This window comes from Emys orbicularis, chromosome 9, assembly GCF_028017835.1.
Source record: "Emys orbicularis isolate rEmyOrb1 chromosome 9, rEmyOrb1.hap1, whole genome shotgun sequence".
NCBI lineage: Eukaryota > Metazoa > Chordata > Testudines > Emydidae > Emys > Emys orbicularis.
Genome location: NC_088691.1, coordinates 69850017 through 69868492, shown reverse-complemented (window position 1 = coordinate 69868492; position 18476 = coordinate 69850017). Strand labels below are relative to the sequence as shown.

At 42.1% G+C, this 18476-nt stretch overlaps 1 protein-coding gene across 1 annotated transcript in view; it reads right to left on the bottom strand.

Annotated features, from left to right (window-relative positions):
• Positions 1 to 5525: 5525 nt before the first annotated feature.
• The window catches only part of LOC135884118 (guanylate cyclase soluble subunit beta-2-like), a 32459-nt gene continuing 19508 nt past the window's right edge, over positions 5526 to 18476 (bottom strand). Inside the window, exons 10-17 of the mRNA XM_065411410.1 lie at positions 17923 to 18139; positions 15797 to 16117; positions 14868 to 15016; positions 8681 to 8827; positions 8255 to 8409; positions 6893 to 7107; positions 6685 to 6807; positions 5526 to 5677 (exon numbers count right to left, since the gene is read on the bottom strand). Coding sequence (XP_065267482.1) covers positions 5526 to 5677; positions 6685 to 6807; positions 6893 to 7107; positions 8255 to 8409; positions 8681 to 8827; positions 14868 to 15016; positions 15797 to 16117; positions 17923 to 18139 — 1479 coding nt within the window. The remainder of the gene's footprint in view (positions 5678 to 6684; positions 6808 to 6892; positions 7108 to 8254; positions 8410 to 8680; positions 8828 to 14867; positions 15017 to 15796; positions 16118 to 17922; positions 18140 to 18476) is intronic.

Genomic DNA, 18476 nt, shown 5'->3' with positions numbered 1-18476 from the left:
CCAATTGACTGCACTTAAACAACATACTTATCTGAATATTTTAAGAGTAATGACTGAGAGTTTACTCCATCAATTTACATTCAGCTAAACGTGTTCTTGTAAAAAAGTTTCTCACCATGTCTCATTTCTGAAATTTTAAAGTTTAGTTTGTCATTTTTAGAAAAAAATCTTTTATATTCTCACTGAGATGCGATTGTGTGATCTCCCTGCTCATGTTGTTTTTCATGTTCCGTTTGGGTCCAGTATAGCTGCTTTGTAATGTTGCAAGTAGAACTGGGTGAATAGCTCAAAAACTGTTTCCACAGATAGTCACTCTAATAAAAAACTGATTTCCTTTTGGCTCCATTTGTTCATGATTTGTGAATATGCCTGCAAATAAGTTTAGTGGCAGGAGAGCCTAATGAACAGCTAGTTTTAGAAAATATTTGCCGAAAGTGAATTGTTATATTTGCAGACACAAGCTTTCTCTCACCAGAAACTAGATTCTAAGTGTACATTCAGTCAGATTCAGAATGTGGAAAGCATCCCTAATCAGTGAGACTTTAGGACATGCTTAAGTGCTTTCCTGAATCAGAGCCACAGAACATTAACAATGCCTCATGACCAATGGGCTCAACCAAAGCTAACCAACACAGCTTGAATTTTAAATGTTAGATCATGCATGCTGGCAGTGATTTGCATGTGGATGAGCTAAAAACTAAGAATTATTTGTATAAATTATTTGGCAAATGATTTTGAATAATGAATACATCTGCAAGAACCGTGGGCTGCTCATCAAATATAAATGGAAAAAGTCTAAATTCATCAAACAAACTATACACTGTGAATTATTTACTAAGCTTTAGTCACCGGCCCTTTGAAAGGGGCTGTATTTCTGGTCAAGAGTTTCACATAACTAGTGCAAATCTTTTGCCTAATTATTTGAGCAGTTCAAGTTTGACTTCTTTGGATCAATACGGGTTTCTGCTTCTACAATGTTTTTTTATTATTATTCATTTGAGTGTTCTCTTCTCCTGTATATTTAAATATAAGTGATGCTTTTAAAAGAACTGGTTGAAAAATAGGAACTATTTTGCACAGATAAATTAAAAACAAAATAAAATTTTTGTTTCAGTTGAAATGTTTCACTGGTTTTCTGATTTTTTTCCCCCCTGAATCAACTAGAAATATTTTTTCTTTTACTGTGGAATCTAAATTAAAATGTTTGTTTATGAAAGTCACTGTCTGTGTTGCTTTTGAAACTGGGATTTAGACTCCTATGTCACTTAGATATTTTTGAAAATTGTATCCTTGTGATCTAACATCCTTAGACTCCTTTGAATATCCCAGGCTTAATGAAAACTGGGCATCCAAATCCCTTACACAACTTTGAAAATCTGAGCCTTAATCTCTCTGTACCTTGGTTTCCTATCTGTAAAGTGGCAATCAGATTTCTTTTCTCTCACTCTTTTTCTGACGTCTATTTAAATTGTAAGGTCGCTGGAGCTGACACTGTTTCCTACTATGTGTATGTTCATTCCCTAGCACAATGGGGCTCTGTTCACAGTAGAAGTAATAAATAGTATGGCTGTGGGGTGGGGGGAACAGAACCAATGAAAAAGTTACTGAAAAATGGGAAGGTTTTGAGAGTTTTGAGAGTTTGGGACTGTTTTCCCCAGTTCTACTTGAAATTACATTGTTAATTATGGGTAAAAAATGTCAAAAGTGCCTAACTCCTCTAGGTGCTTTTGAAAATTTTACCCTAGTTTCTTTTTTAACAATAAGTTTTGATTCTTTTGTAAGACACTATGGGTGGGATTTTCAAAAGCACTTAGTTGATTTAGGAGCACAAACCTGCACTAACTTTCCATAGTGTTTGTAAAAAATCATGAATAGTGAAGTAAAACCCAAAGTATTTATTTTGTGTGTCTGGTCCCCTTTATTTCAACATCTTTAGCGGTATTTGTTGCTTTAAGAACACGTGATGATGTGCAGCTATAATTTATTTTTTAAAACCCGGTGCCCATAGGCTATCTTGGATGGATCTCTGGATGAGAGACATTAGAAGGACTTTGTATAAGAGAGTACATACTGAAGCCATTGCCCATGTACATTTAAAATACACACACAGAGAGAGAGACACACACACACACACAGAGCATGAAATAAAACTTAACAGAATAAATCAGCAGTTCTCAAACTTCATTGCACCGCAACCCCCTTCTGACAATAAAAATTACTACACGACCCCAAAAGGGGGGACCGAAGCCTGAGCCCAGCCCCGTCGACCCAGTACCGGGGGGGAGGGAGGGGAGGGAGGGAGGACAAAGCTGAAGCCCAAGGGCTTCAGCCCTGGGCAGGGGGGTGTCTGTAAACTGAGCCCCACCACTCAGGGCTGAAGCCCTTAGGCTTCAGCTTCAGCCCTGGACCCCAGCAAGTCTAACACCAGCCGTGGCGACCCCATTAAAACAGGGTTGCAACCCACTTTGGGATCCCGACCCACAGTTTGAGAACCCCTGGAATAAATTATTCAATAGTGCTCAGAATTGGACTAGTTACTGGCATTTAAAATATTTCACATCTTAAACATTCACAGTGTTTTCAGTGGAAAATGACCTAGTATATATCAAATTTGCCTTACTGAGTCCTGGCCTAGAGGGGTCTTCATGGGTGATGCAGTTGTGTGAGCTTCCAAACTGGAGAAGGGGCAAATGACATTATTCAGCCATTCAAGCGCTAATTCCCTTCCAGAGTGGAGCCCCGTACTCTGCCCAGCCCCCTTGCTGCTGTGGGATGAGCTGACCCTTGCATCCTCCTAGCAAGGAGATGACTGATAGCTGGTTACCTGGAAAAAAGATTTTTAAAGGGCTACACAGCATGAAGGCATTTTTTTGATGGAAATCAGTCAGGGAGAGCAAGGCAGCCTGCTCCCCTAACTCGCATCTCTTTTGGGACATCTCTTCCTCCACCCCCATTCTTTCCTCTCTCTCGGGCACCTGTGATGTCTTCCCACTTCCTTCTCTGCCAGTTATGGTGGGTTCCCTTTCTCTCTCCCCTGCCAACCCACTCTCTCTTTCTCTTCCTGTTAAGCTACCCACCCCTTTCTCCACTCCCTACCGGAGGATCTGCCCCTTCTCCCGCTGGATAGTTGCCTGTGGGATCTCTCATTCCTCTTCTGTCCCTCTATGGCCTCCTTTCCTGTGCCAGGGGGACCTGAAACTGTTCCAGCTGTCTAGGCCCTGATGTTACGGGGTTTGGGGAGAGTGCATCTTCTTTTCTCTCTCCAGTGAGGCATTCAGAGCAAGGGGAGCTGTGAAGACAGCTAAGGAACAATAAGAGAGGCAGCTGCTGACTGCCGCAGCCTCAGGATCCCTTGTTTCTAGTGGCCAGAGTGGAAAATTGCCAGCAAAAGGAGTTTCACTCCCGACTGCCCAGGGGACCCAGAACGGTTAGCAAATCTTACAGCTGTCTTGTCCAAATTGGGATAATTGGAAAGAACACTTTTCTACCATATGTGACTCTTTGAGAAAGGCTAATTAAATCTATTTGTCTAGTAGGGCAGATCAATGCTTTCAGGGCAGGTTGTCCTCTTACACCGACAAGACACCACTGATTTCACTGCCGGTCCCTCAAATTAAGTGTCAGTGAGAGTAAGTGTGAATGAGAAAAGAGTCAGGCTTGATGTCTCTTGAGAGATTTGTATATAAATACATGAGCAGTTTGTCCAAGCTCAGTGTGGGAAGTAAGGGGCTCCAGGGTATCCGGAGTGAGAAGGGGTTTAGTAAGATGTAGCTTGGAATGCAGATGTCACAGATCTAAGGAACAACCCACCACCAAAGATTGCCCAGTTTCACAATAACAAAACTTAGGTCTGTAACCTATAGCGGGTGTGGCCATCACCAAAATAATACACAGTTCTCAGAGAGCAGGGGGCTCCTGCTTAAAAACATACCAGTAATAAAACGGAGTTCAATTCGGACTCTCCCGTAGTGCTCAGGCGTAGCATATAAAACGTTAACGTTCTAGGGCACGTGGCCAGGCACGTCATATTACTTTAGATTTAACAGAAACGTTTAACCTGGTGAAATAACATTACTTCCCTCTGGGTCGTCTGCAGAGGGAAGATTTTGTACAGAAGTCTCACATTCTTCTTTGGTATTTAAAGGAGATCTGAACATTTGCCTCAGATGCACCTGTATACAGAGGAGGAACTTTGATGCCCCAGAGCATGTCAGCACAGCAGCCATATTATCCACCCTGGTGAATACTTGCTCAAAGTGCATCAAACTGTATTCACGTTCACACACTTACTTAGTTAAGGAATCCACAGCTGCAGACCTTAAATCAATTTGGGGGTGGAGTCTAAAGCCAACCCCCCCCCCCACCCCCACTGGGGGCTGTGTGTTACATCCATACTAGGATGGCTGCAGTGCAATAAGAGGGAAAAAGTGTCCATGCACTATCTTGGTCACAGTCTATATGTCCATCATGGCTCCTTTCTATGTCCTAGGTCACAAATCCTTTTTTGGCAACTCTGCCTGTAGCTTCCCTCTGCCATTTTTGATCAAATGTGGTCTGAGGGGGTAAATCATCTAGTGAGCCTGAATCTCATTTTCTGCATTAGATAAGTGAAATTAAAGAACCGCTTGTCTGGAGCAAAGTCATGCCCCACTGCTGGGCTCCAGATCTTTATTTATCTTATTTAGGTGGGGAGGGGTGCTCAGAAATAAATTGAAATCCACGTATATTCCACTTAAACCCTATTTAGAGGACTCAAGTGGTGCATAGACCTTGTACTGGCCCTCTGCACAGGGGTGAACTGGGCTCAAAATGCTTTTATGTTCAGCAGTGTGTGTTTCCTTTTAAGGTCTTCTAAGTGTAGTACAAATGCAGGTATAAAAACTGTAAACTGATGTGTGTCCCATAAATAGTAAAAAGCAAAAACCATCTTTATTTTGAAATGGAAATACTGATTTTATTAAATCCAAGTCCATCCCTGCTATCAGGACATGATATATTCCCCTGCAGAGAACATGTCAGTTATTAAACTGGTATCAAAGTTAGGATGGGGGCCAAATTCTGCTCATCTTGCTCAGGCAAGTAGTCAGTTCTATTGGAGTCAAGGCAGTTGTCACTTCAGGGCATTTTTCTTTTATTATGAATGCTCATTACAGCAGGGATGCCACTAGTCACACGAGTCCATCCTTTCCTGTCTCAATGTACTTTGATCACTGGATGGGAACCCAAGAACGTGAACACAATTGGTACAAGGGGAAGGAGAGTTGGAGAAATATGGCACTTGCTGAGGAGCACCCCATGTCCAAGGCATCTTGTGTCATCTCATATTTATATATTACAATTAAATTATGTAAACACCATAATAAAAAAAACTGAGATCCTCCAGCGTTTTGTACTTTTTGCAAGCACTGAAGAAATGTCATTTTTACAAAACCCCTGTACTAATTTCTATACAAAATCAGTACCCAGATAGCAAAATGAAGTAGATTGCAATGTACTTACCCTGTTTAACTTTAAAAGTCAGCAGCTTAAATTAAATTGCAAAAATTGGATCTGACATTTCTGTTCTGTGGTTCTTCAGGTGCTGGTTTGATTCTTTCCTGGTTGGGCAGATAAGGATCACTGCCTGGCTGCTGGTCATCATGGAGACGTCCGTAGCTTTCAAAGTCATGTGTTTTGCCTGTAAAGAAATGGTCCTCCTGTGTGAGTTCTTAATGACCATAGATGGATCAGTATGGCAGGTGTGTAGATGTTATATTACTGGTTACACATGAGCAGAGCAGAGGTAAAGGGAAATGTACTTTTTTTTAGTCCGTTTAAGAGCCATAAAATATTTTTGCTCTGTACATAGGATTGAAGGATTCATCAAATCTGATATTCTGCTTCCAGCATTGGCCAGTACCTGCAACTTCACAGGAATATGAACTTCCCCATAAAGCACCTGATAAACTGTGTAACGCTGTACATGAGCGAATAAATCCTTCCTAACCACAGGTGAGTGGCTTGTTCCTTAAGGCATAAGATTTGATTAACCTTACCACTCATAACCAAGAAAAACACAAACAAGCCAGTTTCCAGAGCTTAGGGAATGCACAATTGATGGGGTCACCTGATTTGCAGAAGACCCCCATGTTTGAGGAATTAATCCTGAGTGTACTTGGGTCAAAAGAGACTGAGGAGATGGGGCCAACAGATAAAATTACAGGAGGTTGGGGTGGGAATCAGAGCTCCCCATCCTCTCTCTGGCAAGGGTGACTCATGCACCCCCACGGAGCCCTTTCCTCTCTTGGTTTGGGTTAGTGGCTCCCCCTCCTCCTTGGCTGATGCAATGAGAACGCCCTTTCCCACTTCACTCGGCTTTGACCACTGCACGGGATCCCAGAAACAACTTCATTGGGACCTTCAAAATATTAAAGATAATGGTAGTCATAATAGTCTCATTGTGACCTTCTTTCTCCCTAGCCCATCCCTGAAGCCTGGGATCACTGTGAAGGTGGATATGGTCAGCCCCAAACAATGTGCAGGATGGTTAGCCTTAAGCAGCCACTGATGTGAGAAGTCCCATTGACATAATGCATCTGTATGTAAGCTATGACTGTTCACATGAGTAATATGATCAGTTTGCAGGATCAAGTCTCAAATGCTTTCTAACTCCACTATTTGAATATTCAGTAACAAAGAAAATACCTGTTAAATCCATAATTCTTTCTTGACTTCTTCCTTTGTAACTGGCTTGTGTTTCTGTGGGACCATCAATGTACTTCATTGCTATGGTTGGTGGCTGATCCTGGTCTGAACTGGGCTGCATAGCTGAGGGAAGATAGGAACAAACATTTAATGTAATTGGAATTAAAAGACTGTGGAAAGAATTGGTTTTCTGTTGTGCCAACTCTACCTTGCTGACATGAACTTTGTATCATTTTGATCCTGGACTCATGAAAGGACTGAACAGATTCATGGTCAGAATCTGATTCCTTTATTGGGTTTCCCATGATCTCATTCTCAGTTGCAGTCCTGTTTCTAATCAGGAAATATGTATGCATTTTCCCTTTGCCCTTCACTTCAATCTCTCCTCTTTCAGTCATCTCAAAACTTTTGTCCTTTAGGCAGCTAGAACAACAATAACAATTACATTAAAAGGGGCTTATACAGAGCAAAAATTATCAGATTCTTAGCCTTCTCCTCTCAGAATAGCATGGTGTATGTCAGCAGTTAAACTAAAACAGGTGGGGAGTCCAGGGTAGTAGAGTTGCGATTCCCTACAAATAACTGAGAGAAGGATTTTGTTCTAAAACTGTTTTTTTTTTAATTCAGAACAAGGCATGGTTTGCTTATGTATGTGTACTCAAAGTGCCTGATCCAAAGCCCGCTGAAGTCAATGAATTTAAACAACTTTGTCTCAGACTCTAATAAGGTTTAACAAAATCAAATTCTCACTTGATATGTAAGGTTCTTACTGTCCATGAAGCCATGGTAAAATGTAGATTAATGATTGAGGTGGGATTCACCTGCCAATTAGAGCAGATATAGGGTGATATGCAATTGTCCATACCATGAGTTGGACTAATTCTTCTGCCCTAATGTAGTTTAACTAAGTATTTCTGATGGCAAACTTCATCTATTACATACCAGAAATTATCATTATGCTTCAAACTTGGATGAACAGAGTTTAGTCCTTTATTTTTAGAAAACAGAGAGCAAAAACTAGGGAAATGGGTCAATTAAGTGATTCTTGGGAGAACAAAAGCTCTGATTTTATGAACAATATGGAGGTGTGGTGTAAAGGTATTATTGGCATTGAGAAGTCCGTGTTCCTCAAGGGTGGAAAAAATACAGTGGTTTATGTAGCTCGTGCTAAATAAATCCCAATAAAACCGTTATATCACAAGTTATCAGGCTCAGTACAGGGATAAATTGATGAAATTCTATGGCTTACTTTGGCTAGATGATCCAATGAGCCTTTAAATCACACCATTATGTATTATGTATTCACATGAGATATGGAAAAATATTTTTGAAATGTTTTATTCTAAAATGTAGAATCAGAATAATCTGTCTTTTTGCAGGGACCGTAAATTTCACCCTAATCTAGTTGCCTCAAAATAATGTGAACAAATAAAACTGTTTTACAAGAACTGATAATTGTAATGAAGTATTAGTTAAAACTGAGTAAGTTATGGAAGACAGTGGGATTTACATCTAAAATGCAATGCAAAATTTTCCAGCAGAGCTGTAAAGAAGAAGGAGCATTACTCACTAATAGGCAGTGGGGCTAAGGTGAATTTTACTTGGAACCCCATGACTCTCCATCCGGGAAGCTATATTCACGGTGTCTCCAAACAAGCAATAACGAGGCATCTTTTCTCCAACTACTCCAGCCAGGACAGATCCTGTGTGGATCCCAACTCTAATCTTTACAAAGACACAAAGAACCCCAGAATATCACTTATTTAATGTATGTTTAAAATGTTAACCAGCCATCTATCCATTAATGCTAATACAGTGGGGCGCACCTCTGAAAAATCAGGCAACTTATCAAGATGTGGCTCTAGGGGACTTCCCCAAGGTCACAAAGGAACAGAACACAGCTCTGTTGAGTCCCAGACCGGTGCATTTACCACACAACAACCCTTTCACCCGAACAGCATGTGGAAATATGTACATCTCTGTGGTTTTGACTCACTTGGATAGGTTTTCCAGAAACCGGATTCTTGACTTCTTTGGCTGCTATGATTATTCCCAGGGCAAAGTTGGCAACTCGCTCAGCATGCGTAGATACAGGCACAGGGACACCTCCTACCACCATGTAGGCATCGCCTATTGTCTCCACCTTTAATATTTAGGGAAACACAGATGAGTATTCTAAATACTTCTAATTCTGAGAATTTTTTTTCAGGGGCAGGGACTCTCTTTGCCTGCAGCTGCCCCATTTTCCCTTTCAAAGGTTGGTCTCAACCACCTAGAGGTCACAGTGGAGGGAACCCTCAGCCTTTTGACTTCCCTGATTTCTACGAGGCTGATGTTGGGTCTGATGTGTCCCTGGTTCTACAGTGAAAAAGTTCCTGCCCCATCTCTGCCCCCTCAATCCTGGTTCTACAGAGGGCTCTTTGCAGGGCCTGAGGAAGTGGAGGAACAGTGCTGTGAAAGCATCCCCCTACGACTCAGGGTGGGAACGCCCATGCACACCCCCGCACATGAATCACTGAAGCAGCAGCTAGTCTAATGGATTCACTGAATGCTACTCATAGATGGTTCCCCTGTGGGTCCGGGGACAGAATAGGCCCACTGCTCCTCCTGCATGTCGTAAGAGACGACTAAAAGGGGGCTGCCTGGAGAGGGATGGGCTCTGCCAGGTTAGAAATTTGCCCAAGACACACCATATGATGAGCAAGTCAACCATGTTTGATCGCTGCCCGGGTTAATAATGACCGCGCCATCTGTCTCCCACCAGGGCAGACGTGACAAGTATACTACTGGTGTAATCCCAACAAAGAGGATCTGTGGAAAAGACAACATCACCATAGCTACATGGAATGTAAGGACATTGAGATGAATAGGGAGGTTGAAAGAACTCACATATGAAATGGAACAATACACCTGGCACCTCCTAGGAATCTCTGAGGTCAGATGGAAGAACTTTGGAGAGGTACTAATTGAAGAAGGCTATGTACTCTATTACAATGGAGAGGACAAACATGTTAACAGAGTAGGATTTCTTGTGCATAAAGATATCAAGAATTCAGTATTAGGATGCCGCCCAATGTCCAGCAGGCTTATTTCCATCCGTCTAAAGGCAGTACCATTTAATATCACAGTGGTACAAGTATATGCCCCTACAACAGACTATAGCAATGAGCAAATTGAAGATTTTTACAATCCGCTCCAAGACATCATCGATAAGGTACATAAGAAAAATATCCTGATTGTACAGGGAGATTGGAATGCTAAAGTGGGTACTGACACACAGGCAGATTGGCGAGATTATTGTGGCCCTTTCTGTAATGCGGTAACCAATGAGAGAGGATTGAGACTTTTGGAGTTTGCCAGCTATAACAATCTGGTTCTTGCAAACACATTAGGAGCATATAAAGCATCCAGATGATCAACATCATGGTAAAAAACTGATTTGGTTCTGGGATTAACAGAGCTAAAACAAAGAGCTGGCCCGGTGCTGATATTGGAAGTGATCACGACCTTGTGATGCTAAATTTTTGGCTGCATCTAAGGAAAATCGTTAGGCCAAAGTTCACCAGAACCAAGTTTGACTTAGAAAGACTCAAAGACTGAAACATTGCAGAGTCATTCCAAGCAATGATTGGCGGAAAATTTGCCCTGCTGCTTGCTCTAGAGGAAGACGTAGAAATAATGACCAACAGTTTCAACACTGTAATGAATGAGGCAGCAATGGACATCCTTGGGAAACACCATAAGAAGGCAAAAGCATGGGTCACAAATGAAATACTACAAATGTATGACATTAGAAGAGAACCTAAGAGAGACAAGAACAGCAGTGAGACAGCTGATAAATACAGAGCAATTGGCAGAAAGATCAAGAAAGGAATGAAGGTGGCCAAGGAGATATGGATTGAAAAACAATACTCTAAAATTGAAGAGTGTATCAATAATAAAAATAGCAAATGAGCCTTCCAGGTTGTAAAAGATGGCCCAAAGCTAATGCAATTCAAGACAAAAGGAACAGTCTTACAGAAGAAAGGAACATCATCAATAGGTGGACAAACTACTGCTCTGATCTATACAACCACCAGACAAATGGAGATCCCAGTGTCTTAGACAGCCCAGTTTCAACAGAGCAGGATGACTTTCCAATACTGCATGAAAAAGTGGAAACAGCTGTGAAATCACTTAAGAACGGAAAGGCTACAGGTATTGACAACATCCCAGCCGAAACTGATGAAATAGTAATAGATGTACTCACCAAGATGTGCAACAAGGTCTGGCAGACCAGTGAGTGGCCCTCCACGTGGACCCAGTCACTAATCATCACTCTGCCAAAGAAAGGCAACCTGCAATTGTGTCAAAATTACCGGACCACAAGCTTAATTAGCCATCCCAGCAAAGTGATGTTGAAAGTCGTATTGAACAGATTGAAGCCACAAGCAGATAATATCATCTCTGAAGAACAGGCTGGCTTTCGTGCTGGAAGAAGTACCACAGAACAGATTTTCAATCTTCCTGTTCTATGTGAGAAGTACTTACAACACCAACAGGACATCTACCATGTCTTTGTTGACTTCAAGAAGGCATTTGACGGAGTATAGCATGAAGCTCTCTGGGCAATGAAGAAGTACAATGTTGGTCATAAGCTTATTATTACCATTAAACAACTGTACGCCAAGGCCAGCAGTGCAGTTCTTGTCAATGGTACAATAGGAGAGTGGTTTCGCACCACTGTTGGAGTCTGGCAAGGCTGCCTTCTTTCGCCCACACTGTTCAACATCTACTTGGAGCACATAATGACTGATGCCCTTGAAGATCACATATGCAGAGTCAGCATTGGTGAACAATCTCAAATCTTCGGTTCGCTGATGACATTGACGGCCTGGCAGGCAGCGAAGATGAACTTGCCAATCTTGTGAAATGATTGGATGAAACCTCCGCAAAATGCGGCATGGAAATCAATACAGAGAAAACAAGCCGATAACAAACAAACGTGATGGGATCAGCTCACATATCACTGTCAGTGGAGAAGAGCTGAAGACAGTGAAACAGTTCAAGTATTTGGGGGCAATCATCCCTAATGAAGGATCCAAGGCAGAAATTCTGGCAAGAATTGCGCAAACAACAGCAGCAGTGGCAAAGCTAAAGCCAATTTGGAGGAATAAGAACATCCCCAATGGGATCCAAACTGAAACTGCTGCATGCATTGGTCATCTCCATTTTTCTGTATGCGTGTGAGACATGGACCCTTACAGCAGAACTTGAACGGAAAATACAGGTAGAAGAGATGAGATACTTCCATAAAATCCTGGGCATCTACTTCGACCACGTCACTAATGAAGAGGTCCGCAACATCATCGCCCAATGTGCTGGGTCACATGAAGACCTCCTGACGACCGTGAAGAAACGCAAAATGAAGTGGTACGGCCATGTAACAAGATTATCTGGCCTATCCAAGATCATCCTCCAAAGGACAGTACAGGGAAAGAAAAGAAGAGGTAGACAGAAGAGATGGATTGGCAACATAAAAGAGCAGACAGAATGGACTTCGCAGAGACTCAAGCACTGACACAATCATCAGGGGTGGAGACAATTGGTTGATTGCTCATCAATAATGGTGCCCCAATGACCAATGCAGTTATCGGAGTGATGATGATTCATACATGGCTGGCTAATTCACAAATTGGGGTTTAAAAGGATATTTTAGGGGGAAATGTAAATTGGGGCTATTCTTCAGTGACAATTACTATTAAACTAGTCAAATGATAGTTTAGAAAAACTATCCAAAAGTTAGGAATATATTAAATTGCGGTGTGAAGCAGGTTGTGTGGTGCTTGTCTGTCATAACCTTCCTTACAAAAGGACCAGGTTGTCTTCCTGCAACCTACTGCAACCTATGGATTTCCCCATAGTCTCTTCTATGGGCAAAGTCAGTAGTCCTTACTCAGGCATAGATCCCATTGTAGTGAGTGGAAGTTGTGCCTAAGAAAGTACTTTGGGATTTGGCCCTGGAAAGAGATTATGCAGAGCCCATACCAGGAATATAAGAAGGTTGTTTGAACCACAGAAATCCCAAAAGTATTAAATTCATTGTACAAAGCCATTATGCTGTGAAGAAATTCTCTAAACAACTCTTAGGAGGTTTCAGTGTTTCATTCATTATCATTACATGAGCGATTAGCTTAAACTGGATTTACTGGTGTTTTTTTCCTGAACGCCGGTAATATAGCAAGCACCAAATTCCTAATGAGCTGCCCATTAACATAACTACTTAAAACAATATAGTATGCTAGGCATGAAAACTGTGTAGCTATAGATCGCTCCCATCAAGGAAGTCCACTTAATGATAATGCCAGTTATTATTTTCTATAGTAAATTTAAAAAATGTACAGCCAAAGACACTAATGCAAATAGATATTCTAATTATATTTATGCTGTGCCAAGAGATTTTCTTTAATTGGATTTATTCATAACTTCCAACATTTATTAGCTGGGGCTAGGTAAGTGCCTTTGATCAGTTTCAATAATTCATTCCCTCCTGGGAACCTTGAAACTGTAACCTACTCTTCCCCCAAGCTCCCATGGGTTTAACTGGGAGTTTTGCCTGAGTAAGGAATGAGTAAGGACTTCAAGATTTGGATGTACTTGCGTAGATATTTGCAACTGTAGGGGGAGGGATGTAAATTTCAGGCCAGATGTTCAGACTTCAGAAGTCCATGGAGCTAAGCCGATTATGCCAGCCAAGATCTGGCCATTAAATGCAGACTAGGGAGAAAATACCCACGTTCCGTTTTGATGGAAGTTTCATCTCTAAGCTGTTAATTGAATCTAGCTGATAATGTTACTGCCAGAGAAAGAGGATACCTAAAAAGACACTGCAGCTCCCCCACGCCACAGCCACAGGGACGGCTTTGTCTGGACTGGTAGCAGCTCCTGGTGGGCTGGCCAGTGGAGCTCAGCTAAGTCATTGGCCCTGTGCACCTGAGGGAGGGTATATAAACTCTGCCCTCCAGCCTGAGCCCAGTCAGCAGCCTCCACTGAGTTCTTTGGTCTATTGTGAGCATTGCATCAGTTGCCTTTTTTGGGGCTGTGTGGGAATTTTCCCCTCACCACCAGGCTGGCCAGGGTGGGGTGAGATTTTTTGCCTTCCCCACAGCAGCTCAGGGACCCCGTGGGGTAAGGTTCAAGTGGTCACAACTCAACAGGTGGCATATATCCAATCCAGGTACTCCTTCCATAGGGGACTGGTTCCCTGAGAAAGCAGAGTTGGAAGTAGACTTAGGGGAAGACATTCCCTAAAGAAGTGGGGAAACAGGCCTGAGGCTCCTAATACCTGATACAGCAAAGAGATGACCCCCTTTTCCCAGCCCCTGTATTCTCATTAGAGGGGAATGCAGTGAAGTCCCAGCAAGAGGCTAGGACCAGCTGGGTGAGGGGGAGCTGATGGCAGCCCTCCACCAGGTAGAACCAATTAAGGAAGTAGTCGTGACTTGTACTGTATGAGTTACAGCCAGTCAGTTACCAGATGAGTTAAGTATAAAGTTGTGGCCTAATTAAGCCACATCTCTTGCATTTTGTCTTTCTTTCTGCATGTCCAGGACAATGATCTAAGCCAGGTTGGGCATAAGGTGAATGATCCAAGCTATCCAAAATGGACAATCCAACTAGTTTTACCACTTTGGACTGGTATCAGAAGGTGATATAGTAAGTGTCCTATCACCTTGGGTTTATAGGTAGGCTTTTCTGGGGTAAAAAGAGATCAACTGTCCTTACCCCAGTGATGGCAAAATAAGGAATGTAACTGCTGGAGTACCAGGTCAAGGACAAGAGAGATTAAAATCTGCCACTCTGAATAGCTCCAAAAGGGGAATGGTGGGTTCAGAATGAGCTAAATGAAGTCAAGGAAACGAGGCAGGCCTGGTTCCACTCATGTTTTTAGCACATTTAATTACAGTCTCTGCATGTTGGCTAGTTTTCATTACAAAACTGTGAAAAAAAATATAATTGCTTTAATTAAATATAGCAACATTGAAATAGCAGAAACAGTTATTAACAACTTAAATTCCTTTAGTTTCCTGACCTCCTTCAAGGTCATCATAAACTCCAATAGTGCATGCTTTTCTGAAACCCTTTGCAATTCCCAAAAATCAGTTTCATGAAAATAGCTGCAGCCTTTGTAAATAAGTAATTACCTTGTAGACATCATGCACTGTGGTTAGTCTGTCGAATCGTAGATACATTGAATTTAACATGAGGACTATCTGAATAGGCTCACACTGGGCACAAATGTTGGTAAAGGTCACAACATCGCTGAACAATATGGTGCATTCTTTAAACTCTCCTGTGAACAGAAAGGTCTGTGTTAATAGTCCTTCCATTTATAAATAATTCTGAAGGGCTGGACCAATCAGTAGCTGTGGCTGCTATGCACATACAAGACCTGTTTGCTGAGATTGCTTTTCTCACCAAATTTTTAGCAAATAAGATGATTCATTGACGATCCGTATTGGTAGGGGAGGATCAGATTTAATAACGTATCAAATGTAAGAACTGTAGTACGTCTTAGACAATCCCGGAAGCTGTCTACAGAAGCTTAAGCACATGGGCCTGATTCAGCAAAGCACTTAAGCACATTCCTTACTCTATCCCTACTCAAGGAAGCACTTACGCACATGCTTAACTTTAAGCTTGTGCTTAAGGCCCATTTACTTCAATGGAATTTAAGCATATGCTTAAATGCTGTCCTAAATAAGAATAAAAATGCTTTCCTAAATCAGGCCAGTGCTGGGCTTACAAATTTTTTTAGAGGAACAAAACATTGTAGAGGTACGGCCAATTTGTTCAATCTCCTCCTCCCTTCCACTCCATCTTTTTCCTATAGCTCTCCAGCCACACTCACACCTCCCATCTTCCACCTAGGTCAAAACAAAGCCTGCTTTATTGGTGCCACTCAGAGCACCAGCATTGTGCTTGCTGAATGGGCAGCCACCGGAAAGGGCGGTATCATTGAGGCTACATAGTTTGCACATCCCTGGAGCCAGCTCTGGATAACAGCATAGTTCCCAAATCTAATACTAAGGACAGGGCTGCTTTTTTAAATACATGTATCATATTCATTCACCTGCCTCAACTCGTTTCCCCTCTTTTAGCTGGTTGGCCACGTGCTTTGGAAGCATGGCGTAGAGCAGAGCTTCTGTCTTTTTCTTCTCTTCCTCCAGGTGCTTTGAGAGTATCCGCAGTTCTTCTTTCTTCCTCTCCAGCTGGTTGGAGAGCTCCATCTCAGCCAGCCTTTGCTGGTTGAGAAGAATCAAATCCCTGGTAACGTCATGAGGTGCTATGTCCGCAATATGCATCTGTCTCTCTTCCAACTCATGCAAAGTGCGCAGTAAAGGTGAGCAGAGATAGAGCATGCACTGCAGAGACTCCATCCAGATCATCTGGCCTGTTTAGAACAATTGGAAAAGAAAGTGAGGACTTTCAACAGCCTAGTTTTAATAGTATGGGATTCTTAGCCCTTAGGACAATGGCTTATCTTTAGGTGTATGTCACCTTGAGGACTGTCAGGGTTTGTCTGCACTGCAATTAAAAACCCTTGAGTGACGGGCTCTCACTGTGGGGCTGTTTAATTGCAGTGTAGACGTTTGGGCTCGGGCTGGACCCTGGGCTCTAGGACCTTGCAAGGTGGGAGGGTCCCAGAGCTCAGGCTGCAGCCCGAGCTGGAACATCTGCACTGCACTTCAACAGCCCCACAGCCCGAGCCCCACGAACCAGAGTCAGCTGGCATGGGCCAGCCGCAGGTGTCTAATTGCAGTGAAGACATACCCTCAGTTTCCTACAGTTTCCGTCAGATTACTAAGGATGCTGTGCTGTGCTGGGCAGGAAGCAGTGGCTTTTTGCAATCTCTGGAAGGTGCCTAATCCTGACCCACTCTATCTTCTCTATACTAGAAACCACTCTCCTCCCTCAGTCATTGCTTACAACATGCCTGTCAAAACTCCCATTGACTTCAGCGGAGCTTGGATTTTCACCCAGAAAGTCTATGGCAGAGTCAGGCATTGAACCCAGTTTTTTTGAAACCCAGTCTAAGGGAATATGACCACCGTGCCGATGAGAGTTTCTTTCCCTTTGACAATATGCCTGATATACTATATGTTTTTACTTCATCTGTGGGCACAGGAGAGAATTACTGAGTTTTAATGGTAACTTGCAAGGGGGAAAATTGAGCTTGTGCTCTTTCTTTCTTTCTTTCTTTCTTTCTTTCTTTCTTTCTTTCTTTCTTTCTTTCTTTCTTTCTTTCTTTTTCTTCTTAATTCTGCTTGTTTTCTGTGTTATCTATTGTGTTTTTCTTGAGAAATTGTATTGACAACTGGAGAACTAATAGGTTTATGACATAACAGATACCACAGAAATTGAATGTAAATAACTGGGAGGAAATGTAATTTTTACTCTGACTGTTTAGAACTCCTTGTTTTGTTAACATTTTTTTTTACTCAATACACTTCTGAAACCTTCCAAAAGATCTCCAGCAAAACCAGGGAAGACCAGATTTGACATGCATGATACTTCTAAGACAAAACATGAGCAAATAAAATTTTCAGGCCTTCTTTTTTATGTATTAAAGAAACAAAGCGAGGGCACAAACACATTGTTCCTTTCCTTTTAAATATAAACTTTGTTGCAACTAAATGGACCAATCAGAGCACCACTCAATACCATTTTCTCTGAAGGAAAACCAATCAAATAAAGTGATTTCTTTGTCACTATAATTTAAACTGTTCTGTATTTTTAAATAAGGGAGAAAGACAGAAATGAGAATCAGAAAGTATAAATGACTATAAACAAAAAGAGAAACTGACTAGATCACAGCGGGTGGGACGGAGAGGGAGGAGTTGATCGGCGGGGCTGCCAGTGGGCAGGAGGCGCTGGAGGGAGGGAAGCTGGCTGCCAGTGTAATTTTTTACCCTATACCCTCACTATACAAATTGTTCCAGCTCCCCTGCAAGTGGTACTGAGAGCAGAACTGAGCTCTCTGGGCCTGATCTTGCACACCCCAAACTGCCAATGAAGCAGATGGTCTTGGCTGCATGCTGGGGATATCCACCGGGACAAGTGGGAGGGACCATGGAGTGGCAGCAGAACTACTCTGCAGAGATTGCCTCAACTTAATGGCTAAAATCAGCTAATTCAACTCTACAGTTATTCTTGATTTAGCAAGAGCCATGTATGTTCATTGAAAACATTAAGTACCTCTCAGCTCTAGCATTGGACGTTGTTTCCATGACTCTGGCATCATCTCTCTCCTAGTCCGGAAAACAAATTGACTGTTGATAAACTTCTGAACACTAGAGATGGTGAATGTCACTTCTGGGTGCACGATACTGAAGTAATGATCCAGCCGAATGCCCATGGTCTGAAGGCCAGGGACAATCTTTTGAATGCTCACCCCAGCTTGCTTTACTCTGAGCTTTAAAACAACATGGGCCACAGGTTACATTTCATGTCCTCTTTGAGATCAGCTACCAGTCAGCTGAACCATCACTTGCAATACATGATCACTATTTTCAAATGGACTTAGCTTCACACAGAGCCAGTCAACCGTCTCACCGCCCAAGTACATGGCTCATTTCTCTGCATTGCTTCTCTCTTATAGAATAACATAACATAGAATGTTAGCTTGGAACTAGGAAATAGTGTTATAATCATACAAGTGTCCTCGATATATATTGCTGATTCCAAACATTAATCTTCAGTGAAATATCAATTATATTCAAGTAATGAGTATGATCTTTGTCTTGCTTACA